This window comes from Fulmarus glacialis, unplaced genomic scaffold (assembly GCF_000690835.1).
Source record: "Fulmarus glacialis isolate BGI_N327 unplaced genomic scaffold, ASM69083v1 scaffold25958, whole genome shotgun sequence".
NCBI lineage: Eukaryota > Metazoa > Chordata > Aves > Procellariiformes > Procellariidae > Fulmarus > Fulmarus glacialis.
The window spans coordinates 20,161-39,284 of NW_009229310.1; the positions used below are offsets into that span (position 1 = coordinate 20,161).

At 37.0% G+C, this 19,124-nt stretch overlaps 1 protein-coding gene across 1 annotated transcript in view; it reads left to right on the forward strand.

The window, feature by feature from the left end:
• Positions 1-5,822: 5,822 nt before the first annotated feature.
• LOC104081192 (protein GREB1-like) overlaps positions 5,823-19,124 on the forward strand; it is a gene marked incomplete at its 3' end in the record, with an annotated part of 14,926 nt that continues 1,624 nt past the window's right edge. The window contains exons 1-3 of the mRNA XM_009583828.1: positions 5,823-5,979; positions 12,459-12,581; positions 13,340-13,516. Coding sequence (XP_009582123.1) covers positions 5,823-5,979; positions 12,459-12,581; positions 13,340-13,516 — 457 coding nt within the window. The remainder of the gene's footprint in view (positions 5,980-12,458; positions 12,582-13,339; positions 13,517-19,124) is intronic.

The following is a 19,124-nucleotide window of genomic DNA, read 5'->3' on the forward strand; positions in this document are numbered from 1 at the left end:
ACCAGATTGCTTACTGAAAGAGTAAGTTTTTCTTTGTCTTTGCCCATATGAGCTACGGCTGTATTAGAAAATTAAACAGTTGCAGGAAAAATTCCTGTGTGCCAGAAATCAATTTTCTGTTGTAACATCTTGGCACGATTCTGCTGCTAGCACTCACTCTCTGCAGCAATTCCCAGGCACTCTCCAGAAGTTATGATGGGTCGGTGACCATTCCCAAAAGGCATTTTGGATGGAGTAACCTTGTTTTGAGGCTAGTGGTAAAGACATAAGCTATAATACTATGCTGAGTCTGGTGGGGTTGAATATCAGCAAGAGTCTCTTAGTTCTCTTGAATCAAGAATTTTATATAACCTGTGGGAATAGATTTACCACACAGTATCACTTTTACACAAGACAAATGTTAATATAGAAGATTAAAAATAATTTATTCTTCCAAATATAAAGCTAAAGAAAGCACTGTCTATAATTACAGATAGCTTCGTGGAAATAAAAGAGTAAAACATGATTACACAGTCTTGTGGTTGAACAGAATCCATTTGAAGAAGATCTTACAGTATGTATCACTACCATTGAAGAGAATCAGTTTTGTGCTGTCTCCAAATTTACTTTTCTTCTTATAGTTACATTTACATACAAGTCCCTGCGCTAGGATTTCTTTCTTCTTAATCAGATTGTTGTTTTTAATACAAGTTTTCAAGAATTATTAGAGACTTTACCGAACTTTAGAAATATTGATGGATTTTGGATGTTATTGGATGGATCTAACTCATGTTCAAAGAGCAAAAGGATCACACTAACAACTTTTCCAGTACTGATCTGTGAACAAATTGTTAACCTGCAGTAAAGAGTGCTTTCTCCTCCCAGACAAATTTTAATAGATAGCCGTTTGGATACCTAAATCCATAGTTCATCCAAACAAACCCCCTCATTTTATGCAAGTGATGAACTGCCTCTTGCCATAGCAACAACAAATTATTTTGGAATAACAGTGAGCTTGGAAACATCTTACCGTTCTCCTCTTAGAAATGATACAATAGAAATTACTCTGTTAGGCCATTTCAAAAGTATGAAAGCTGGCTGCTTAAACTGGGAAAATGTATCCATTGCTATACTGTTTTGCTGAAAGGATTAACATATTAAAGTAGTAATGTCAATTATATTTTAGAATGAAAAAAATTAGCAACTTCATATAAAATTTTTCCTCCAGTCATAATTTGTAAGTCGTATCTAAGATTGAATTTGTTAGTGATTAACCGTATCTTCCTAATTTCCCAGTTAGATCCCTTGACTATTTTTTCAAGCCTTCTTAACACAGCCCACATACTTTACTCAGTTTCTGCTGGTGGCAGACTTTCTTTATCAGTCTATTTCAATGGGACTTTTCAAAAGCCCTGGATTGATTTCCATACTCTAAAGTCCATAGCTTTCCTTAGGATACCCACTCTGTCCTAGGTATAGGATAAATTTTGTCCAGAATTGCTGTGCTAGATGTTCAGTCTTCACAGAATCTTAATACTCTTCATGGATCTTTATCACAGACAACTGCAACTAAAAAGTCACTAGTGTGTTACCGTCTTTGTTCCACTGTGCAAAAGATTTCCCTCCAAGATCTAGGTGATGGGACTGCATGTCCTCCTGCTGCTGGCAATCACTATTGTGTTATTTGTAGTCACTGTCATGGCTCTCGTCGTTGGTACTGCCCTCATGACCAAGAGGGAACTCCTTTTCTAAATCACAGCAGCTGGAGTACAGGGTCATAGCACAATAGTGCAGGTTTTCTTCAAAACCTGACTAGTGCAACTGCAGTTGAACTTGAAGTTGACTCTATATGTGACAGACATTAGCCCTTAAGATCCCTGTTTTTCCTACCACAGGAATCCTGACAGTTCATTGTTTGGAATTTGAGGGCTGTTCTCTTTAGTGACTAACACACTTCTACTCTAATTTTCAGATGCCTGGCCTTGGCATTTCTCTTTGGCAGCATTATCGATGGGTTTCTAAGACATTAGCCTGACCTGCTTCATTTGTATCTGCAATTGTTTCTTAGGCTCCCAAGTTCCTCAGAGTGGTTTTCTTTTTTTTGTCATGGTTTTAAGCAGCTCTTCCAGGTCCAGGTCTTTCCCTTTTTTCTCCCCTTTGTATTGGCAAGTATTTTTCTCTGCATGCTTTCCATGGAAACTGACAGTGTGATAGGGAGGTGCCCATTGATTTATCAGTAGTTGGGGTCGAGGGCTATCCTTCTGTGTCACTGTGTTGGTTTTTTTTAATAGATCTGGTCACTGTCTATGTTCATGGCTTGGAATTTCGCAAGCATTTGGAAGTTTAGCCTGTGCCACCTACTTGTATCCAAGAGAGACATAAATCTGGGCTGGGAACGCTGAGTTCATTAAAGCAGGAAAGTAGGACTAAAGCCTTTGCTTCCTGGTGCCACAGAGTCAGCACTTTACAATTCAGGTACCACAGTCTGAGCAGCTTTAAAGAAAAGAGGAGATGACAACCATCATAGAGTTAGTGAGAAACAGCTTCTCCCTTGCTTGCTTCATAGAAGTAATTTCTCCTGCAACTGAGAGAGTCACCGGGACTCTGAATGACAAAGGCTGATGCTGGCAAAAAAAGCTCCTACAATGCCCATTTTCTGGTTTCCAGTAGTGTGTGTTTGATGATGAAAAATACTTATAAAATGCTTATCACATCTTCCAAAGTATGTTCCTGGATTTATCATTGTGTTTGGCACTATGATTGTAAGATCCCACAGGTACATGAGAGCTTACCAGAGGTGTACAAATCCAGCAAGCATGTTTTTGTTTCATTTTACAAGCCCATTCACGTAATTAAATTAGCACCCCAATGGATAAACAAACATGCTTATGTTGTAAAGGGTTCCAGGACCTGCCCCTTGCACAAATAACTTAATCTTAACTGATTCCTTATCTGTAACATCACATCAATAAGATGCTGGTTTCTGCCATCCTCAGGGTTAAATATAGGGTTTCTGTTTTGTCCACTAGCGGGCTCTATAAATCCTGAGCCAGTATGTTAAATCCCTGTAAATGGTATATCTATTTATGTTCCTAATAAACTGTACAGAATAATAGCTGACTGTGTTTATGGAATAGAGTTTATAAACAGAAATATTACAGTGTTTTCTCCTTCATCACAATTAGATCCAGATAGTGATCAGTAGAACAAGTAAGCCTTCACTGCCTAAAGCAGTCTGCGTGCCTATTCATCTGATAATGCTTTTGTGTTGTCTCAGCATGTTTTGTCTCACTCCGGATAAATTTAAAAAATTCCTATTTTTCATGTGCTTTAATGAAGCTCTTCAAGAAGTAAGTAAGTTTGAAGATCAGGTAGACCAGTCTGCTTTGCATGGTCATGTTGAGAACAGGTAGAATCCAGCCCATTGTAAGACAAGCCTCTTTGTGTTGCCTCAGCATGTTTTGTCTCACTCTGGATAAATTTAAAAAATTCCTATTTTTTCATGTGCTTTAATGAAGCTCTTCACGAAGTAAATAAGTTTGAAGATCAGGTAGACCAGTCTGCTTTGCATGGTCATGTTGAGAACAGGTAGAATCCAGCCCATTGTAAGACAAGCCTCTGCCACTGCAGTCAAACCTTTGGACATTCTCTTTCTGCTGTATCAGTGATTTTTTTAAGTGCAAAAAGTCTTTTGGATGTTATATGAATTTTTCATGTTTTGGCTCTGTATTTAAATAAAGCAGTCTATGTAAGAAAGTGTGTGGAATGGATGATACCTGAATGCTGTTTCCATTCCTGAAGGTGTAACTTTGAATGTTAACACGTTGAGAGCATGTTCATGCATTTTTATTTCTCTTTAGTCTGGACTTTCAAGACGGTGATGAACAGTCATGTAGAACCATATTGTACCTGGCCCTGAAAACGTAGAGATGAGTCCCTGAGCCCGCAGAAGCCTCCAACCTAACAGGAGAAAATATGAGTTCATAATATGGGAAGGAATTTAAAAGGACAAAGAATTAAATAGGTATCTGTCAGGTATCTTGATAATTATTTGTCCTTGTTACATTAAACATAAAATATCAATATAACAAAGACAAATAATTATCAAGATACCTGACAGTCATATAATGGTTGAAAGATGGATTAGAATTAGAACTAAACATCTTCTCGTGCTTTTGTGTAGAAACAGCATTTAGTATAATTCATTTCAGAGTTTGACCTTGGGTTTCCTGCATACACCTCTGATAAAGCTTTTTAAGGACAATAGTGATGTCAGGCTTTCCTCATTGTCTTCAGCTGTGTTTGGTGTAGGTGAAGTAGTACTTAAAACAAGAGGAGCCAGAGGGTTCTTATCAAGTGCAGAAAGGGAAATGTAATGCTTTTTGTGTTGGAAGAGAATATGCATCCTCACTTCCATATTAGCACTGAACATCACTAACAGGCTTTGCAGCTTCCCGTTTACTTTTCACCAAATGGATACATCAGTACTACTCACGGCAACTTTTCTGTTTGTTTTTGTGTATATACACAAATATTTTGTCAGTAGTGCCTGCTTTTAATCTAGATCATGTTCTTAAATGCTGCCTGCATTGTTTTTAATTCTTACTGTGCTTCTATTAATACTGTATCTATAATATGAATATGCTATATTATATAGTATTAACTATACTATATGTATAGTATTAACATGATACAAACAAGTATACCGAAATACGATTATATATGTAAAATGTGCTTTACAAAGTCATAAAAAGATATCCAAATTGTCAACTTTGCATGTTGTTCCTTTCAAACCGCTTTTTCCATCCAGACCAGTATGTGGTTTCACAGTAGTTTTTCTTTTGCTTGACTGATTCCTAGAGGATGCTTCCCAACAGGCTCATTTCCCAAGCGGTACCCGGTGCTGAGGAGGGGCTGTTCAGTGTTTAGGAATTACTGCCACAAACAGGAAGCGTTTCATGCTTTCTATTCACAGTTACTTGAGGAGGGAAAGGACATGGGGCCCAGGGCAAGAGCTACTTTGTAATAGGAAAAGAAAGCTGACATGGCTTTTGGTTATACCAGTTCATTGTGTTTACTGTGGAAAGCAGGCAGCAGTTAAGTACGTGGGATATTCAGCTGGAAGAGACTGACTCCTCAATGACAGAATGAGTAAATTATTGCAGTTTCACTAACAATAAAGTCTTAATAATTAAATGCAAAATCAAATAGACAATCGATAGTGTCTCATTCTAAAAAAAAATAAAATGCATGTTTACAGGGAAAAATACTGCTTGAGGTGAGAAGGAAAAGCCATTATATTTCACAATATCTGAGTTACAGCAATGCTACGTTATTTATGAGATGGCACCTCTAAAAGATTTGTTGAACTGCTTTAGCCATGAGTTTTCAGCCATGATGGGCCATGCAAAGACAAATACACAAAACTGTGCTATTCCCCAGATACTTTAACATTTATTCTGTTCAAATCATGTAAAACAGAAAGGCTGTTTAACAGATGGGATTGCTGACTTGAAAATGCATCTGCTCAATTGCTGTATAAACCAAGCAATAACTCGAATCAGATTTCTAGCCACATCTTCCAGAAGGTGTCAAAGCTTGCTGCCTTTCTGCTGAATTAGGGAAAGCTGTTACTTTTAGATAACTTCCTGTAATTTACCAGCAGGATCTGCTCAGCAACTGCTGCAGTCAATGTTCTTTTTCTTTGTGGACAATGAAGCTTCTCTCTTTCATGAGAAATGTTGTAGCCTGACATCAACATGCAGTGATTGAGTTCTGAGTGCTAAAATTGAAATATCTTTTTTTTTTTTCTTCTTTTCTTCTTGTCTCTTTTTTTTGAGAAGATGGGAAATTCTTACGCTGGTCAGCTCAAGACAACACGGTTTGAAGAAGTGTTGCATAATTCTATTGAGGCCTCTCTCCGCTCAAACAACTTAGTTCCCAGACCAATCTTTTCTCAGTTGTATTTGGAAGCTGAACAGCAACTGTCATCACTGGAAGGTAGGAAACAGTGGAATTTATATTTCTGCTCAAAGGCAATTCTGCTGTTTGCTCTCCCAAGGCTCAGCAGATACATTTCAAATCACAATACAGAAAAACAAAAGTATTTAAAGATTTTCTTTGGATTTTTTTATGATCTACAAATATATGTCTGTATTAGAATTGGTTTAAAAATGCAAACTGCACTGTCTTTTATTGTGACAAAATTAAGCGACTTGCTTGCTCAGATTTATCAATTAACATGAATTGAAGTACTAGAAATTGTTCCATTAAATGTGTGGAGGAATCTCTGGAGATTTGGAACATAAATCTGTTGTCCTATAATATGTCATACACTGCTGAAAGTTATATAGTAAATGATGGTAAACACATTGTAGATTTATAAAAGATATATGCTAAGACTGATTTTCATTGTGAATAAATACAGCAGAAATATTTTTAGCTTTTAATAAAGTTTATAATTACTTTGTGCATAATATTTTTAGCTATTCTGTGCTTGCAAAAGTAAAAATTTAGGATGTTTTCTCTTGTAAACCCTGCACAAGTTGGTATTTAACACATGGGATTTCTCACTGAATTTTTGTGTGTGTTTAGAGAAGCCTGCTTTCTGAGTTTCATTTGCTCAGTGTGTTTTTTTTTTTTTCTTGGAAGTAGTATAGTTTAAATGAACTGTATAGATCTGAGAAGCAAACTCATGATACAATTTGGTGTTTTGGTGTGCTATTACGTGTAGTAGTCTCATGGTTTTCAGTGAGTTTACTGGTGTGTGCAGAAGACTGGCATGTTGGTGCAAGGTTATGTTTAATAATTTAATTATTTATCCATTTCCGTCACTAGGGTGGTGTTTCATTTTTTTTGACCAGGCCTACTTCCCCTGTCATACTTTGCTAAAGATGGCTTAGATATATATGTAATGAAAAATGCGTGGTGGTTAACAATCCACAGTAACAGAAAAAAAAAAAAATCAGCCCAAGAAGTAGTAATAGATAAAAGTATTTTGCACAGATTAAACTCTTTACTATTACCTCATGGTAACAGCTGAGAAAATGTTTCTTGAAAAAGTAAATCTGCTCACAGCTCACACATCATTAGTCATTTCTTCTTTTTTCTTTTTTGTTAATATAGGACCTAATAATGAATATATATTCCTTGTTCAAATATAGATGCTGCTTCTGCCCTACACAAAGTGATCCTTCTATCAAACCCTTCTATGAGGATTTCATATGCTTTTCCATGGCAACCAACTGTGATGTCACAAAATGGATTATGACATCAGTTGGGAAAGATGCTACAGGAGCAGATGCATTGTTGAGGAACAAAAATGCGATTTCACACTTCTGTAACTCTTTCTTTCAAGGCTTTCAAAGACCTTTCCAAACCTTTGAGGGGCTGATTCTGTTTTCTTTGCCGTTAATGGAAACAGAATTGAACTGTAATTAATTAAAAGTCTCACAACAGCCTGGCAGAGAAAGTTTCAGACAAGGGGAACTCTGAAGGGACCTGGAACAGAGTTTTTCCTAGGTTGTTCCTCAGGTGGGAGAGGTCTGCAAGCTGGCAGCATGTACTCTAGCCTCATCATAAATTGAAATTTCCACTTCTAGCTATATGAATCCCCATGCTCTGAGGGCCAGGAGGCATCTGAAGCATGCCTGGGGTCTTGTTTAAACCCCTGTCCTCCCCTCTCATTGTTATCTTTCCTTGGCTCGCGCATTCTGACATGGTGATATACTCGGATTATCCTTGGTCATAGCTGCCTGTTGGTCCTCAATACAGCAAGTGTTTTCCTATGGTGAAGCAGACATGATATAAATAATTTAGACAAGGTAGTGCAGTGGGTTAATGCAACCCAAGTGTTTTGGCTTTCCATTTTGTGGACTGGTAACACAGATGTTCAAAGTAGCATTTGGCAACAAAACCAGCCACTGGTAAATAAGGCTGATATTATGGATTTTTGTCTCTGATGATGAATATCAAAATTGCTAGAAAGCCTGAGAATTGAGTATATAGTCAGTTTAAGAAAAAAACAATTGGAAATGTTTTTTTTAAGCTTTATCAACCATCTTGTTGTAACTTGTCATTATTTTTAGGTTTATAGTTTTTTGTTTACAAAACATTTTTCTGTCTCCTTTTGATAAATGACCATCTAAACCAGAAAAAAGTACCTAGCCACTGAGACTAACCTAATATTATTACATATCTGTCATGATAATTTATGCCTAAAAATAATTTATTTGTGCAAAAGAGACTGTAGTGTGCCTGGAGACAAGTTAAATGAACATGTTGATCCCTTCTGGCCTAGTTTTTGCAATGAACTTGCAAACACATATTTTCCAGTGAGTATGGTTTTCCAGTCTACACATTCTAGATTTGAAAAAAACATACATATTATAAACGTATGCCTTTATAGTCATTTACACAATTGCATTTGCCTATAAAATTATTTGTAGCTATGTAAATTAGAAGTACCACTTCACCGAAGTTGGTTTAGACATAATGTCAGATCTCCTTGGCTCCAATAATAGTATGTTTTTTCATTCTGTTTTTTTTTTTTCTGCCTTTTTATTATTGATGTGTTTCCTCTCTTCTCCAGACCTGGCAAATTCATGTAGTGCTTAAAATAGTCCAAAAACATTATCACTATTTAAACAAACTTCTTGCTAGATTTTTCATTTTATCAAAAAGCCTGCAGTTTGTTGTGGTCTTACTGGTTGTACATTTTTAATGAGGGTCTTCTAAAGTCTCCTTAATTTTCCTAGCCTTTGTAATTGCAGAACGTCCCTGCAAATGCCAATAAATGGTCTGGATGTTCAGGACCTTTCTAGGAATGTGCATTAAAACTCTTTACAATAGAAGGCAAGGTTATTTGGCTTTAACAGGTTTAGATTTCTTGCATATCTCTGTTTGCCTAGTTATTGCCATATAAACTGCAAATTAAACCTGTGGACTGGATTGCCAGTTATTAGAAGTCAATATGTGCAAATCAGTGAGGCTCTTTAATCTAATTCTTCACTTCTGAAATCAAAATCCCATTTGAATCACAATCCATTCACAGTTTTGATTCTCTAATCACATCTTATTTCTCAAATACAAAATATATTTCTTCCATTTTTCTCTTGCTATCTTAGATGCATTTGGGTGCCATCTTTTAGGCTTGTGTGTTATGTTTGTGCCAAAGAGGTGTGAAGCTGATTTCAAAAGTTAATGACAAGCATTATTTTTCCATTCGCATCCAAGTCCTATACCACCAATATGACTGGGACTTCAGTGGGAAAGGATGGGAAGTGGCATGGCAAAACAACGCAGAGCAGCAGTGTGGCAGTTGGCTCCACTGCAGTGAGGTTGTTCATTGAGTGTTGTTGTATTCAGGTCTGATAGCAGCACCACGTTCTGACACGAACTTTGCAGTGAACTTGTGTCTGTGGTTAACTGGTTCCTTCCTTGATCTGCATTTAAGGGAGGCTGTCCATTCATGGATACAATATGTTTTGTGGCTGTTGATTTAAGCCCTGTGGCTAATATCAGCCCTATGAATAGTCCCACTGAGAAAAAATTATATGTATATTAAAATATTTGCAGAACTTAACTTATATTTAAATTGTACATTAAGGAGAGAAGAATTTTCCATGTGAAATGTCTTAATCACAACTGTATAAACATAAGGGTCTAATAAATCCTTTGTGAGAACTGAAAAGAGTTCCTTCAATGGAATAAACAATGGTGTTTATGGTATCTATGAATAAATTTAAATTCAATAAAATGTGGACAAAATCTTCACAGTATGTCTGTTAGTTTAATGGCGCATATCAATTTATGTCAGCTGACTGCCTAGTTCTGTAACATAGAACAGAAGAACTATGGTTGTGAGTCCACTTTTGCCATCATCTTGTCTCTGGTTTTGAGTGCTTGATTGTGTGTTCTTTTGGGATTGTTTAAGAAAAGAAGATGTGGAACAGACCCATGCAAGCATAGAGTTCTTTGAAGGGGTCCTGCTTTAAAAGTAAAATGGTAGCAGAAACTGTAGATCTTTTTTAAAACAAGCAGCAGAAACCCTAATGAAGCCCTTTACAGGTGACAGCAGCTCATTCTTGTGTACTGTAGGTACATATTTGCTCTTGTACTCTTTTCATTTTTGACCTGAAAGCACTGTAGCTCTCCTGTTTCTTAGTCTCCACTTCCATTTCTTGTGTCTATCTTTTTTTTTTTTGATGTGAAATTACCTGTTATAGCTGAACAAACCTAACAGTTTACCACTGCCCAAAGGGGAAAATCCCACATCCTGCTCCCCCCACTCCTCCTAGCCATATGTTCCCATTTTCTCCCTTTTCATTTTTTTGGCATTTTTTGGATCTTCCACTGAGCTAATTTAATACATAAACCCAGTGAAAAAAACTGGTCACTTTTGTTTGCTTAGTTAGTTTTCTGCTGGGTTAGCACAGGTTCCAGTAAGTGTCGGAGATGGCACAAAGAGGAAGGAAGGAACTTCATGGCTGGGAGTGTGGGGAAAGAGAGGAGAGCCAGACTCACCCCTTTTGCATTGCATTTGGATGTTAGTCAAGGTCAAGTCATAACACATAACTTACCCCTGACTTAAATAGCAAAGACAGAGAGCTTCACTTTTCCCTTTGTTCACTTTCAGCATTTTTGTCTTTAGACTACGCCCTTAAAACAGTGATGTTTAACATTCTGTCCTTATCTGTGTGCACCAGGACTGAAGCTTGATGTTTAGATACTCAAAAGTAAACATACCCTTCAAACCCTCTTCTTAATAACCCTTAGAGACAAATCTTCAAACTCCAGATTTACTTTCTTCAGCTTCCTCCCTAATTCTCATTTATCCTGTAGTATTTGTTTAGCTGATTCTACAATAATTTGTCAATAAAATAAAAAGACATGCTGAGGAGGGTCATAGGAAAAAAAAAAAATCCTTGATGAATATCCCATGGGATTCTGAGTGCCTGATTCAAAGTCATTTGAAGCAAAGAGAGTATGTCCAGTTGACACTGAGCTTTGGAGGATGACTGCAGTGTGCTTCATTGTTTTTCTGTTTCTAAAAAACAGACTAAAAGCTGAATCAACAGAATAATGTAGGAGCCTAACTGCTATTTTACTTGCCCAAGTCCAAACAGCTATTTGGCTTCTTGCTGATCCTCAAGTACTTGCAGCCCTTCACCACCCAATTTTGCCAGTGAAAGCTCTTTTTGTTTGCTGCAGGCATGTCCCTACAGAAGCCAAGAAGCTAGAAGCCTAAGACATAAGCCCCACTGGGTTCACTTAGTACTTGTGCCCTATCTCTGTCCTGTGTAAGGCTGGATCTGGTCTGAAATTTTCTTGTCCTGTCCGTAGAAGTGTTCTCCCCATTTACTATTTAGCTGCACTCCTCTGCTTGCCAGCTTTGTCCCATTTGTCATGAGTGTGTCTGAGCCATAAGAGGGGATGGAGTCATTGCTCAGTATGTTTTGCTGGAGCTGTTGCATTATGCATGAAAAAATTATTGTCCTATGGGTAGAAAGAAGGAAAGAAGCAATCTGTAGTTGAAAGGCTGAAACATACATCAATAATATGCAGGTGAATTCTGTTAACAAGCAAGCTATCAGGTAAAGATGCTGATTGAGGTAGCCTGAGCACCAGAAAAGTGGTATACATCAGAATCTGAAGAAGAAACACCTAAAGTCCTCTAAAAAATGAAGCCTACATCATGTATTCTTCTCCCCAGCATTCAGTATTGCCTCCTAGACTAGCACAGTCCATGCACAGGCTGCTGTGAATTGTCTTCCTAGACATCTGCCTTTCCTTGACATCGTACAGGGAGCAGCAGAGCTCTGGATTGTGGTAGGAGACAGATGAGCTGAGAATTAGGTGTTCTTATCGTGGCATCATTTGTGGTGAACCTAATTTCAAACAGGAACTGTTTCTTCAGTTTCCTGTACAACATCAAGGACATGGTCAATACCTAATTAATAAAATCTGTACTTGGACTGTAGCCAGGACATTCTAAAGTGCTAAGAAGTAATGACTTTGGGTTTATATTGGCTGTTAATGTTATAAACAAAGGATAAAGTTACAGTGTTGTAATCAGCAAAAGTTCAAACACCAGGAGTTAGGCCCCTAAAAATTGTGAGGTTAGCTTAAAAACAATGAGATTTAAAAAAATACTAAATTCAGGCTTCTTTTTATTTGTCCTTCAGGGTTTTTTTTACTTTCTCAGGAGCAGTTGGGTCATGCTTTTGAACTTTTTTTTTGCACAGGAGCTAAAAGTTTTTTTTTTTTTCATGAAAGACATTCTATTGTAAGCATGACCGGAAGTTGGAGCTTTAAGGAAACAACAAATATCTTAAGAGTTGGCAACAGTAAAGTCATTGTCAAGAGGAGAGAATCCAGTTTGCTGTAATACTTTCTGTAACTGGGTCACCCTGTTAATTCATTGGTTTGTTGCCAGCGTTTTCTGTTGTCTAAGTCATTTATGCTATGATAATTTGTAGCAGGCAGCAGAGCAGATAATGATGAAGAAGAAGAAGAGGAGGAGGAAGAAGGCTCAGAATCAAGTAGTCCTCCTGTTTCTTACCAGATGAAGCCTCCCCCAGAAGGATGTTGCACTACTGATGGTAAGAAATGCACTAAACATGCTGTCAGAAGGCATTTGCCCTACTGAAAAGGGTAGGATTGGGGCCATTTCCCGTATAATTCATCAGAACGAAATAATCTGTACAATATAGAAATCCTAAAAACGTCAGTGTTCATTACCTGCCAGATAAAGCTGGATTGCTCTTGGTTGCTCTTATATTTGTCAGGGTCTTTGCCCAGTGTGTCAGATAAGCATTTGTGTTGGAACGCCTGGCATGAGGACAGAACTTCTGTTCTCTTAGGCAACGTGACCTTTAAAAGGTTGAGTTTGCAGGCATGGCATTTGCTAAAATGAATGGGGTAATTCTTACAGCTTTATCATCGCTCTTTTCTATTTAAAGTGTACCTCATTCAATGTTGCCATAAAAAAGATTCGAAAACCCAGGAAAAGCCAGTGAAATTCACCAGATATTGAGAACTATTATCTCCATTTTTGAATGTCTGACCTAAGTTATGATGATGTTAGTAAATAGTCCCATAAATATGTAGGTTGCAAAACATCATCAAGAGAAACTTCACTGTACATTTTCAGATTTTTGTTTGTTTATTGTATGGTAGCATCTGTTTATGGCTGATTGAAAGGCAGGGAACAAAATTATCTCTTAGCTTGCCCTTGACCTCAGAGGATACACCTTTGTTTTTTATTAAAAATATAGGAAGTCCTTTAATAAAGACAATTGTGAGTATTAAACAAAAAAATCTTGTCAACTTAAAAATATGTTGAATTGATTTTTTCTAGGTTTCTGCCAGGCTGGTAAAGATTTGAGACTGGTTTCAATTTCCAATGAACATATTGAGGTACCATCAGGGTTTTTACTTGTTGGTGCAAAGTCACCAAATTTACCTGATCACCTTTTAGTGTGTGCTGTGGATAAAAGATTCCTGCCAGATGACAATGGGCACAATGCCCTGTTGGGTAAGTGTCTGTGATTGCAGTAAGTGGATGTTTCTGTGGACTACAATTAATAGCTAATCTCTGCTCACTAGCAGACTGAGTTCAGCAGATCTTATTTCTGTTCCACGTCTACACTAAAGCTCACTGGTGACGCACAACAAGAGAACAACTCAGAGCTGGCTATATTTGCTTTGGAAAGATACAGACTGAGCCAGTTAATTAGAAATGCTTCATCACCTTCTATCCATTAGTCCAAGGCTAAAGTCATTGTCCGATCAATTTATGTACTAGTTGCTGGAACTGCACATCTGGTAACTGGACTAGTTGAACTGCTGCCTGTCTCTATTTTAGCTTTCCAAATACTAACATGGACAGACTGTAGGTCTGTCAAGTGGAACTTTCAGGCTACTATATACATGTAAACAGTTTGATGATAGTTTGGACTACAAAAATTTATGACCTTTTTGATTTATCTCTGTGAGATAGTAATAATATTCTTCACTGTGTTTGAAAAAGAGGATGGGTTCTGGATTTTAACGTATGACTTTTTGCTATTATCACAATATAAATAAATATGAATGATCATAAGTTGAAATTTTTCCTATATGTGTAATCAGGTAATACTGTGTGTTTGAATAATACTGTTTGTAGGATACTCTAATTTCTTGCTTTTCCTCTATTTAAAAGTCTAACTTCTGACATAAAACTAGGTCCTTCTATCTATTTTTATTTTAGCCTTTCTGATGGCCATTAGCCTCATCCAAATCAACCCAAATAGAGATGATCTGCAATCATGTGAATGAATGAACTGAATATTAATGTTATTAAAATGGAATAGTTTTTATATTGGGACAAGTGGTATATAATGGGATGGAGAACTCTTTTTTCAATCAGGTAGTCTCAGCTTCTTATGTATTATTTTCTTAGTTAGTTAACCAAAAAATGCTGCATCATATATCTGTGTACCAGTCTGAGCTTTAAATAGCAAAAAAGAAACATTTGTCATGTCTTTTAACCATTTCGTTTCACAAACACTGAGGGATATGACGTGAACTCAGTTGTTACCTCAATTTGAGCAACTTTTCAAGGCATTTGGGATGACGGTGTAGTGTGAAGGTGCGTAATGTAATTCTATGTACAGTAATTTCTTTCCTTATGTGATCTTGCAGAGCTGGATTGGTCACAGTACATTTGACCAGTGATTGTAAAAGAATTAAGAGGGTTGTAAATCACCCACGTGTTGTCATTTTAAAGATAAAGACAGGAATGTTGTACCACTCAAGTGATTCAGTGCTAGCACTATTAACAGCTTAAGATCCTTAGGCTGTTAGCAGAGAGGAAGTAGTGTATTTGTTAATTGCATGCTAAACAAGAACAGAAAAAGCCAACAGGAACATAACTGGGAGGTTTTTATGCTACTTGCATCCTCAGCTTGCTTATTTAATACATTTTAGTTTCCTGAACCCATTTAAATGCTTTTTTTTGGCTGTTACACACTTAAACACCAGCGAATCACATTCTTTTGCAAATAATTTTAGTAGTTCTGTAGGATTACTTTTATGTATTATATAACAAGCTTAAATATGAAAGAACTTACATACTTTAAAATCCAAACTCTTAATCTGAAAGCTGGGAATAAGATAATGTTCCTGGTCCCTAATCAAATGAAAAAACACGATGTATCTTACTGACATGAGGATAGCCTGTACAATAGATCATACTATAGGTAGAAATGATTGTTTGATTCTGGTTTTCATACATTGATGCAAGTCAAATCAGGGTAAGTAAAATTAGAAGCATACATGAATAGTCTTAGAGTTTCAGACACGTAGTGAGATAAAAGAGAGAACCATTCTTGCTTTAAATTCTCTATTAGCGTAACAGTCTGTCTTGTGAAAGATTTAAGTTGAAAACATTTCATACGAAGAAGGGAAGCTCTTTTTATTGTCTTGCTTTTAAAGACAGGATAGAAGGCTTATTTTTGGTATTCTGAGTTTAGGCTGTTCTCCTTCAAACACGTTGGCCTTTTGAAACAACATGGAAAATGGCCCCTTCAAGCCTTTCTAAGTTTAGAGGGAAATTGCATTGGATTCATTTTGAATTGAAATGAGCTGTCATCATGTCAATCAGCTTACTTTTGGTAAGGCTTATGGTGATACAGGCACATCACTTGTAACCCTTCAACCCCATTGTTTTTTCTTAATTTCATGCTTTTTCTCTTAATATACTGTGATTTTGTAAGGCAGCTGTTACTCAGTACTGTAGATTTTTTCCAAAATAATTTATTTGAAGGGAAGAGACACTAATGAATTACCCAATAGTTTCCTGATTTCTCATGGTTCGCCTGCATATGTTAGTGAAGATGCCTGTGGAGCTTACAAAAATTCCAGAAGAAAACAGGAAATGTCTCAGTATTTTCCAGGCCAGCTTTTTACTTATGGTCTTGTTCCCATTAGGGGCTGTTGATATGCCTCTGGGGCATGTGCCAATTTATTGATTATGCTAATAAGTTGTCTCACCATCAAGGCATATGTGCTTGTGATTTGAAAGTCATTTCTGTCAAAGGTTGTTTTGTTTCTTTGTTTTTACAACTGATGTATTATTCCACAGAAAAAAAACCCATTTTCTGGAAAACGTTGCATTTTTGGCAAGCAAAAAATTCTCTATGTCTAAGCATGTACCTTGTATGCTTCTGTTAATCAAGTTAGATCACAGGTTTAACTACTCTGCAAAACAGATTCAGCTTTTTGCCTTTAGGAAGCTCTTTCTTGGTTTTTTTGTGACCTAAAGGAATGCTTAGGTGGAGGAAGCACTTCTGTGATAGTGCGATATTTATTGTTTCCTAATAAAAGCAGCTAACGTACCACTTCCAAAGGTTTTTTCTCTTTTGGTTTTTTTCCCCACTTTTCACTCTTAACAAGGGTCTCTCATGATAAACAAAGCAGCTATTCACCCATCATTTTCCTTCCCGAAAGACCAAACAGCTGCCTGCTTTCCTAGCAGGGAATAAGAAATCCTTTTTTTTTCAGTAGGTTCCTGAGGTCAGAATGATAGAGGAAAAGATTAGTTTGCATTGTAAGCTGTGTGTAAGATGAAAACATGGTAGTACAAAATACTGTAGCTGCTTCTGTTAAAATGTACAATGTTCTGTTGGGCTTTTGTAATAGTAGTGAGTTTCCATACAGTGGAGCTCTCCAGCTTGACGTTATTGATTTCATTTATTTTTTTAAATTTAGGACTTCAATCTTCAAATGGAGTGGTACTAAGTAGGAGGGAAAAATGTGGAGCATTGGCAGTGGCTGTGTGCTTTTTCTTGTGAGTAGGACTGAAAAGAAGAAATACTTTTGCTGAAAAGTTGAAAATATAATCATTCTTTGTCTTAAGCAAGCTGCCAATTTACCACAAAAATATTAACATTAATTAAAAGCCTGTTATTCATTTAAAAGAGAAACAGGAAGAAAATTTTCTGCCAGTTTATGAAAGATTAGATTATGAAATATTAGATGGATATCCTTGCATCCTGAAGTCCTGTCTTTATCCCTAGCACAAGCTCACTGTTGATCCAAAGGAACCATATCCCCAGTGAGAAGGTAGGTCAGGTTTCATACCCTTTTAGTCCAAGGTCCTTCTTCTGACCACAAGGTCCCTACTGTGTAAGAGCTTTTTAAATTATGAGCAATTGATCATTGTGATGTGAACAAACTCAAGCAAATGCATATGATAAAATTCCAGATACAATCAAATACATTCTGATTAAACAGTCTTCAGAGCGTAACAGCCTTAAGTCACTACTGAACTGTGTTAGATATGAACTGGTGACCTAAAGGTGAAAGGCTTTTAGTCCCTAAACTCCAGGCATTGATTTCTAATTCTCTTGTGAAATCAATCCCATGACATAGATATATTGAGTCACCTTATGGCTGCCCCAAGTCCCCTGACCTTTGTCCTCTCTATAATGTATGGGAGAATATTTAATGCAGCTTGTTTATGAAACAAGCTGTCCCCTCTATCAGCTGCTGCCTCGGGCCATGGCACATGAACAGGGCATGCAGAGAAAGGAGGATGATGAAATGTTTGGGTTCTCCGTGTTCCTCAATCTGCTACATAAAGTGCTATGAGCAAGGCTGGCAGAGCCCTGCAGTAAGTAGTGATTAAACAGCATTTTATTGCATTGGAATTATAAGATCATGCTATGTTCTATCGGTGATGTCAGGGCTGAGCTGTATTAACGAAGCAATGGCAGTCATCGACAAGAGTGTCTGTCAGAATGAATGGGATGAAAAACGGTGTTGGCAGGCGCTTGCAAGAAAGGACTCTTAGTCTGACTCAGAGGAGCTGGGTAAGCTTGAGGTGAAAGATGATAATTTGACTTAAAAGGAAAATTAAAAAATAAACTTCTAAAATATTCTCCAAAGACTTTTCAAAACAAGTGCACAATTTAGATCTGTTTAATCTTTATTAGGCCTCACCTGTATGTTATACGTGGTGTAAACTAATTTTCCGGTAGACCTCACAGAGTTAAAAATAGGTGATTAGGGCAAAAGGTTATTTCAGGTAGAAGTTATTGCTAAATCTGGTTTAGGCAGAGGATGATTTACAAAAGTTACCAACAATGCCTGATCTAAAGTCCACATGAAAAGATTTTATGTCCACTGTCCAACTTCTGTTGAACAAATATTTCTACCTGTGGCTTTGGCAAGTTGCTGGTCACTCTCAGCAAAATGATAAAACCTAAAAAGTGTGCAGGTACTTCTATTTTACTTTTGGAAATGGTCCCCTCATGCCTGTATTTGAAAACACATAAGGGCTTGTAAGTGGCAACCAGGCAAAAATTGCAGTGCTGCTGGTCATGCTCAGTGTGCTGCCAAATGTATGGGAAGTTTTAATTTGCTAGCAGAAGCATTTTTCATGATTTCTTAATCTGCATAAAATGCATGCAAACTCTACAGCTTTTGCCACATCTGTTCTAATTTTGTTTCCTTTTGTTGTTGCTTTTATTGCAGCTACTGAAGGCTCTGTGATGTTAGACAGATGCTTTTGTGCTGACTGATATAACGCAGAGGATTCTGCAGATTCATGACTTGTCCTGATTTTATGAGTCATAATGACCTTTATCATAACGACCGACCAGGATCAGAGAGATAATAGGCAGCTTTCAATAGTTGTTAGCCACTTGTTCCCACGGATACCAGACCAATTTCCACATGAACTTAGGTTTTTAATAAATTCTTCTGAGCCATTTGAAAGCTAATGAAAGTGCTCAGGTTGTAAACCAAGCAACAGGTGTTTACAAAGCAGCATATTTCAGTGCTTGGATTTTACAGAAGGGAAAAAAGTGTTGACCATTAATTTGAAAACCTTATTTGCCTGAAATATGTGATTGAAGTCATCATTCTCATTGATGGCTCTTCACTTTATCATATCATTGACCCTTTACTCCAGTTATACTACTTATTTCCAATGTTATTCTCCATCTGTTACGTGAAATGCATTTCCTTTATGTTATTTTTGCCATCTTTCAATTCACTGAACACACCCTTTTCATTTCAATTCCTGTGATAACACATAAAAATGTACATTAGATGTGATTAAAATAAAAGAAAACTTCATGCTTCAAGTCATGTGTAGG